Genomic DNA, 8,660 nt, shown 5'->3' on the forward strand with positions numbered 1-8,660 from the left:
TGTTTGATGGTATTTCTACCATTACGTTTCTCCAAGAGAGCAAGGGTTGTCTTGCAGTGCTTCAGGAAAGCAGAACCATCATCTTTGTATTACTTACATCTAACTATAAAGTAATTAACTCAGAGGTTTGTTTTGGGTTTTTTACTATATTTTTTAGAAAAGTTCAGTAGCACAGAAATAGTGTCATTTTTCCTGTCACATTGCCTTTCCTTTGGATGCATGTTTGTGGCACGGTATGGTACTTTGCAAACAGTAAGATGCGATAATCTGTTCTTTCATTATGGAATGATACTATAGATTGCAAATTATGTAACAGTCAATTTGAGAAAGATTGCAGTGACAGGTTTTCAGGTGTCACTGCAGTGTTAGGTTGTATTTTTTTACTCCTTTTTTGTAAACATGTTAAATAACGATAAATGGAAATTGTGTCTTAGATTTGAAGAAGTGTGAGTACCTGACATGATTCAGATAACCTTCCTTTCTATTGCAGGTTAAATCAGCTGTTGTTCTTGAGAGTCCTCGATTGCACTACTTTGTCAGAATTGACTGCATGCGTTTAGGTATTTGTCTGTCAAGTATGGTCCTGGTGAAGGTCAGTGTCCCCTGAGAAGAACACTCCTCAAGCAGAATCTCAGCTGTGACAGACTACTGAGAGCAGTACCGCAGGAACTATGTAAGCTGGTTTTGCACTCCTGGAGTAAACATGATGAAAACGGAGTCTTCAGGAGAAAGATCAACCCTCCGAAGTGCCTCTCCTCACAGGAATGCTTACAGAACTGAGTTCCAGGCACTGAAAAGTACCTTTGACAAACCGAAATCAGATGGAGACCAAAAAACGAAAGAGGAAGGAGAGGCCTCGCAGAGCAGGGGAAGGAAATATGGCTCAAATGTCAATAGGATCAAGAACTTATTTATGCAGATGGGCATGGAGCCCACTGAAAGTGCCGGAGTTACCCCTAAAACCAGGGGGAAGGGTGGCCCTCCATCACCTCAAAGACGAATTAGGCCCAAAGAATTTGTAGAAAAAGCAGATGGTTCAATTGTAAAGTTGGAATCATCTGTTTCGGAAAGGATCAGTAGATTTGATACTGTCCATGATGGTCCTTCCTACTCCAAGTTTACTGAAACTCGGAAGATGTTTGAGCGAAACGCTCATGAAATGGGACATTCCAATCGCTATTCCCCAAAGAAAGAGAAAGTAATTTCCAATGAGCTTCCAGATGAATGGTGCAGCTCTAAGTCTCACAGAGGCAGCACTGATTCACTGGACAGTCTTAGCCCAAGGACAGAGACCGTCTCTCCAACTGTGAGTCAGCTCAGTGCAGTTTTTGAAAACACTGACTCACACAGTGTAGTCGTTGTGGAAAAGTCAGAGAACAACGAAGAGTACTCTGTAACTGGTCACTATCCACTGAACCTCTCGTCTACTGTTGCGAATATCTCCTCCCCAGTTGCGAACCTTGAAGGTTTCAGTCCTTTGAAAGATGCCAGCACGTGGTCTCCGCCAGCCAAACAGAGTACAGGCTTGATGTCTGTTGAGAACTCTCAGCAGAACAGCACGCCTTCAACACTAAGACAGAAGACATCCACAGGCACTTCGGCAGGTTCAAAAACGACTGAAGAAATAAAGAAGGGTACAGAGGCAAGTGCTGATTCTCTTGAGAGCTCTGCAGCGAGTCAGCAGGATTTGATCAACGTGCTTGGCAGTGAAAGATCCGTGGACAGCTGTGCTAGGGGTAAGTCAAAAACAGAGACAGAAGTTTTCGTGCAACAGAAGGAACGGTCAGAACATGCAGAGGCTATCTTGGATAGACCTGAAGCTGCAGAATTACCAAGAAATGTAGCTTCAGGTGGTGATTTTGTCACGCATGCTGTTTCGGATGCTACCGAGTCCCATTGTGATGAGGCAAGTGAAAAAGAAGTGTGTGAAGATGTGAATAATTTCCAGAGTTCCCACGTGTATATGCACTCTGACTACAGTGTCTATCGGGTACGATCGAGATATAATTCTGACTGGGGAGAGACAGGTACAGAACAGGATGATCAGGATGACAGTGATGAAAATAACTGTTATGAACCTGATATGGAATATTCTGAAATTAATGGATTGCCAGATGAAGATGAAATCCCAGCCAACAGAAAAATACAGTTTAGCCGTGCTCCAATTAAGGTAAAGTTGCCTACATTCTTTCTCTGTGGTTTGGTTCGTTTTTAAATGCAACTGTACTTGAAGTAGATTTTGACAGCTGATCTCAGCTCTGAAAAGATTGCAGAGGATCTTTCAATACACATTTTTATTACAGGCAGCCAGTGAGCATAATCTTAAATGAAGTAAGGAAGCTGAGCTCTGATGAGCTTGTGTCATTTCCTAGACTACTTGATGGCTGACTAAGATAGCAGAAATGAAGGATGACAGCTGGGTTTGTGAAGTTTGAGAATTTTAACGTACATGTTTTGACTTACATGACTGAACTGTAATCACATGGTGAAAAGTAGAAGTGGGTATTTGGTGGCCTTTGTGCTGCTTGTTTTTCTCCTTTGAAATCACAGCTTCTTTAGACCGAATGGCTGTTCTTCAGCTCTCATCAGATGTTCTTTGAACTCCCTGCATTTAAATACTGGGTCTTGAAATAAAATGTGATTCTGCCTCACTGGTAGAGGACTGTTAATACTCTGCATCTGAATTAGTATCATCTTTTCTAGCAGCATCTTCACTTTTTAAAAACTTTATTGAACATTGATATGTGTATATCTAGCATATCTCAGTGCTACAAAAAGGCAGAAGTCAGTTGATTCAAATACCTAATGAAGGGTGGGTTTCTTGCAGAGCTCCTTTGGTTTGTTTTTAAGTACCTTGAAATTACAGCTAAGAATGTTGTTTCAAGTATTGTCAGTTCAGGAGGGAATAATTAGTCATGTTTTGTTGTACCAGCTTTTCACTAATGACTCTATGTTAAGTATAAAAGTATTTTACTTCCAAGTTGTTTTTAGTGCATGTGATCTCAAATGGACAATTCAAAAACACAGTCATTTTTCCAGAACTGGATCTTGAAAGAGCCATATATCATGGAGTACTTGAAATCTAAACATTTTAAGATTAAAAATATGTAATTGAAATTGACTGTATTTTCATTGTGTGAGTTTAGCAATGAAAATCAACAAACAGAAGTTTCACTATCAAACTTGAAGTTATGTGATTTACAAAATTTGCATTTATACCACCCGTGGTTTCAGTTAGGGTAAGATGTATATTTGTATTAGGAAATCTTCATCTGAATGAAGCAACCAGGTTTTCACATCTGTTAATAAACAGGGGCGTGGAGGGAGGGGAATGGCCTTGTGTTCTTCATGCTTCAGCAAGACCATTTTTTATACTGAAACAAGATATTCCAAGTCAAGATAATGTTGTGGTTTTGTTTTTTGGTTTTGTTTTTTGTTTTGTTAGTATTTTATTCAGGCTTGCGTCATGGACCAAAAATTCTACCAGTGTTTGTACTCCGACTAGATTATTCCCATAATTAAGCTAGTTGGTTTTAATTTTTTTTGGGAGAGGGGGAGATGAAGCAGGGAAAACTTCTATTGCAAAGGATTATGGAAGTTGTTATCGTCCCCTCTGCTTTCTCCCTCAGGCTGTACTAACAGACAAGATGATGTTCTTTTCTGAAAGATCTACCAATTATGTGCAGAGGTTTTATCATATTTGTTACGGTTCCAACAGATAAGAATCCGGAATGTGACTCCACGGATTTTATTCTTGAGATGGTCAGATTTTTCTTCTGTTCGTGCTTTGAAAGAGCTAACAGTGACATTCTTACTTCAGTATATTACTGTATTCTGTCTGAATCATGCTGTTAATGCTAAGTGCTATAACACTATTCTCTCAATTATTTAGTTATAAAATTTTTCTTCTCAAGTTTTTCATGCTGTGTTCATTTCAGATTACATATTATGTAATAATAACAGTCCATCAGGAAAATGCTCTAAAATTAATTTGTGTAAATAACAAAAGAGCACATTTGTCATGGTTTTAAGCATAAAGCACTCTAGCTTATCCAAGGTAAAAAAAAAAAATCGTTGCTTTAATTATTTTAGTATCTTCATTGTAGATAGGAGGAAAACAGAATAAAAGCTGCATTGAGAGAGAACAGTGTAGGAGGGTTTGGGAGATCCCCTGCTTTTTGTCCCGGGTGCCTCCAATGCATGCAATCTGTTAGTCATGTGGGGAAACAGAAGTGAGACCATGTGGAAGGCTTGCGCTAAAAGGAAAAAGTGCAGCGAAAGTTGTGGAAAATTAAAAGCTGCTTCTTGAGCCTTCCTCTCTTCTCCGCAGCACTCTGCAATTCCCTCAGCAGTGTCAAGCAGCATAAGCCCGGGTGGGCTGCCAGCAGCATCAGGTCACTGCCTGGCCATGCTGCTGCAGGCAGGAACCCGGGAAGGGCAGCTGGAGAATCCCACGGTGGGTCCTCAGAGGCTCGTGAGTCTCTGGGCTCCTGCGTGCCTCTCTGACAGTGCTGCCAATTCAGCATGCTGCTACGAGGTCATGAACTGGTTCCAGCGAGCGGATTCTGCCCAGCAGATAGGTACCAACGAGCAGTGCACAGGCAACGGGGATTTATGTTCTGTCCCCTTGCACAATGCTAGTGGATGAATTTACCTGATTACTTACTTCACCTGGGGATGATGCTTGCTAGCTGAATAGACAGCAACTATTTAAGAATTTTTCTGTTCTAGGCAATTTTGTGTGTTAATGGGCATAACTGGTTTCACTAACGCTTTCCTGAACATCATCTCATGCATGGCATAACAGAGAGAGGAAAAGACAAAGAAATGCAGGAGTATTTTCTGAACTGTTGAAAACTGATTTGTCTTCATTAAAATGAAGCGATTTGTACTTAACTGGTCTGCTTGATAGTGGTGTGAAAAGTCTAACCCAAACTGTGGATGTTCAGTGCTGATTTCACAGTATTGTACCTCTACTCTCCTCCGACAGGCAAGCTCTGAAATAATTAACAAAATTGGCATTTGAATGTGTAATCTGTGAAATGAGTGGGTAGTTATTGCCATAAAGGTGTTACTTGAAGATCCCAGCAGGCTTAGACGAACATCTTTGAACTGTTCTTCTATGGGATTTTTCAGGTAGATGTGTAAGAAGTAAATGAGAAGAGTGCTGAGACTGAAGGGCAAAAAGATTTCATTTACCATCAAGGGGAACCCTTTCTGTCCCTTTAGGGGAAATGCTTTGGACTATGAGAAGTAATGAAGTAATAGGCAGAAGAATCAATAAAGAAAATCTTACTCATTAAACTGATAAAGATTGAATTCTGGTCATCTCCCAAGCAGGAGGAAGATCCAGTTACTGAGAAACTTGCTATAAAGAGAAAGACTCAAGTCAACGGATGCAGGAAATTGTACTCTGTTACAGTCTGTAATTTCGCTATCACAAATCCCATGCTCCATGGGCCATTTATTGTGCTCTAGGATTATGGGATATGTTTGCTGATCTCGTCTCTGTTGAAAGTCCCTTTAGGAGTAGGTGGCTGCCCAGGGGCCATTGCAGGCTTGGAGAGTTTCTAGGTATTTGGAGTGTGTCATCGCTGATGTGAGCAGTTGTGCATGTCTGTGGGAACTTTAGTCAGCTTGGTGCTCTTCAATAAAAAATAGCCTAAAAGGGCCCAAGAATTGGTGCTGGTAGTGGGAGTGGGCATGAGTGTGTGGCTAAGCAAGGGATGCACATGTTGATATAGTGGTTGATATGTGTTTATATAGCGATACAGAGGCCTTCATCAGCACTGGCCCATGCCTGTGTTTAGGTATAGTGTTCCTGATTAGGGATAGAACTGAAACTCTCCAAGGCAAGTGTAAGAGGTGAAAAAGTTAAGTAAATGTGATGAAGAAAAAATACTCTGGCTTTGCCAGAGATACTTTCCTACACAAAAAACCAGAAACTGTGATTTATTGGCCTTCTGTTGAGTTTTGCAGGGTTTCCTGTGGGTTGGGTTATATGCCACTTCCCAAACATTGTGTAGGCTAATTGGACAGGGTTTGCCAGTAGTGCAAAATTCAGTAGCTCATGGCTTTCTGCATTCTAGCAAATGGAAATGTATTGATTGTCCAAATCATAGTCTTTTTTGAGCCATGCTTCCTCCATCCTGGATAGAACTAGGATGGAAGAGTAATGTTCACGTCTCCTCTCTCCAAGTCCAGAATGCCTGGTATCTTGATAACTGATGGCTGCATCTTCAGTTAGTGCCCTATTTCTGGCACCAGGTATGCGTTAAACCGTTTAAAACTGCTAACAACAATCGGCATCTCCTGCTGAGCCTCCTTTTGCAACCTTCTGCTCTGCTGGCTCTGCCCTGCCTGGCTAAGTAGTTGGAGAGGGTTGGGTAGTATGTGATCAGACCGTATGTCAGACAATAGGTAACTTGTGGTGCAGTGAGGGGTTTTAGCCCAAGCTGCTGCTGCAGTTTTCAGGGCTCCATAAAGCTTCCCTAGGGTGCAGTGGTGGTGAAGGGACCTCTCTGAGTTTTGGGGTGTGTAGGAGAGAGGGTAACAGGAATGGAAGGGGTATAGCAAATGGCTCTTCAGTGCTTCAGCTAATTCCATACAAAGGGATTATGATCACTAGTGCCTATGCCTTATATGTTCTTCCTCTCTTTTGTTGGGCAGCGTGGCTGAATCCTATACTCGACAACATTTACGTTTTCCAAATTGTGTTTTGTTCACATGGTCTTCAGGAATTGGAATTTGTGCCCCTCTCTCTCTCAGCCTCTGAAGAGGTTTTACAAGAAGTGCTGTGACTGTAGTTTAGTGAAAATATAAATGAAATTTGTATTTAACAGTTGTTTTGAAATGTCTTTATGAACTAGATGGTGATTTTTCTTATTAAAAATCAGTTCAGGGAACAAGTCTTTCTTTTAGTTATTCCTCATTTCTCTCACTAAAATGTATTCGAGAATGTAAATAGTGGTGAAGAAGGAATCTGAAACAATCTGACACTGTAATTACTTTGGAATTTTTACTCTCTAAAATATTATTATTTTTTGTCTAGTAAGCATTGAAATAAAGTATGCTGGAAACATTTTCAAGTTTCGTGTTGAAAAAGAAAGTATTTCTTTGCCCGATTCAATGTTTAGTATGGTGTTTACCTGTTGTTGATGAACTATTTTGGGTCATGGAAGGCATAAATGAAGGTTACCCCATCCACAAGCACTGTACAGTCCCTGGCTCCAAACTTACCACCACTTCTATTCGTGTTTTACTTAAGCGAATATGGAGTTGACTTTAGATGACCTCCAGATTTCCCTTCCAACCTCAGTGAACCTCTGATTCTGTAACTAAAGTAGTCCCAGCAGGTGTTGGGACACTTGTTGAAGGTAGATGTGGAAGACAGGACTTGCAGAAAGACCCTCAGGCTATATTAGATATAAAATGATTACAGAATCTGAGAATTTAATCCACTTTTGAATGGGTTAATTAAGAAACCTGATAGATGAAGAAGGATATGTAGCTTCCTTCTGAAATCACGGAAAGAATATTTTCCTTTCCTTAAATTTGCTTTTCCACTCTAGCTCCTGTGTCCATGCTTTGTTTACAACATTAGAAGTGGATTGGTAGTTTTGGCTGAAGCATGAAACTAGGTATTACGTAGGCTTAGGCCTTGTCTCCTGTAATGTTGAATAAATCACTGAACATTTATATGCTGGTATTTGAATTCTGTAAAATGGGCAGCAATTTGGTAATTAATTCCATTAATCTTGATTTGTGAATCAGTTTGATGTACAGAGCTATTCTTTTGGGTAGCTTGAAATGTGTGTATTCCCCTACATAAAATGACCTTAAACTTTTTTCAGGTTTTGTGAAGTATGGCAAGTTCTACAGACTTAAGCAGTAATAAAATATGTTGTACTGCAAAGGCTGTGATGCTAACTTTGATTATTTTTAAAAGTTAATGATGTAAAACCAGGTTCTTTTTTTTCTGGTGGTGGAATATATGGAACATTTCTGGGACCTGGTCTTTTATTTCAGTTACATTTGTTATGAAAGATCTCATTATGAACAGCAGAACCTTTTATATATTTATCAGGGAAAGGAATGAGAAGTAAATATTAAGTATTCAAAGACTGGATGCTCTTAGACGAAGAAGAAAAGTGAAGGGATAAAGCATTCTGGAAAAAGTTGCTATTTTGATTATTAAAAGGTGTGTTCTCTGTGGTTATCTTGTACATGAAGTGTATTATTGGGTTGGAATTGTATACTTTCACAGGATAAGTCTTTCACACACAGCAATTTCAGATGAAAAAGAATTTTCTTGTATTAAGTATATGTGGGATTATTGGAATACAGTAGACAGAATACAGTTATTTGCCTGCCACAATATGTTGTTGAGACTTTAACTCTTGTACAGACCATAATTTCACTACCAATTCGAGGAACCAGTTATTCTTGGATGCAATGTTCACACAAAGTTAGTGAACTAAAAAGAAATAATGTTGCTTTAAACTGGGTTTTATAAGCATTGAAGACATTCTAGAAGAGCTGTTTGTAGAAACCAAGCTTGGATTGAATAATTGGCATCAGAGATTTATGCGGTTTAGATTGAAAGGGGTTTCCAATTAAAGGTTTTGAATTTCAAAAATGCAGACTGGGAAGCTGTAGGG

At 39.8% G+C, this 8,660-nt stretch overlaps 1 protein-coding gene across 3 annotated transcripts in view; it reads left to right on the plus strand.

Annotated features, from left to right (window-relative positions):
- Positions 1–703: 703 nt before the first annotated feature.
- The window catches only part of PPP1R9A (protein phosphatase 1, regulatory subunit 9A), a 140,401-nt gene continuing 132,444 nt past the window's right edge, over positions 704–8,660 (plus strand). For all 3 annotated transcript variants that reach the window (XM_010287264.1, XM_010287265.1, XM_010287266.1), the window contains exon 1: positions 704–2,170. In XM_010287264.1, coding sequence (XP_010285566.1) covers positions 704–2,170 — 1,467 coding nt within the window. The remainder of the gene's footprint in view (positions 2,171–8,660) is intronic.

The sequence above is a fragment of the Phaethon lepturus genome, unplaced genomic scaffold, assembly GCF_000687285.1.
Source record: "Phaethon lepturus isolate BGI_N335 unplaced genomic scaffold, ASM68728v1 scaffold10245, whole genome shotgun sequence".
Classification (NCBI taxonomy): Eukaryota; Metazoa; Chordata; class Aves; order Phaethontiformes; family Phaethontidae; genus Phaethon; species Phaethon lepturus.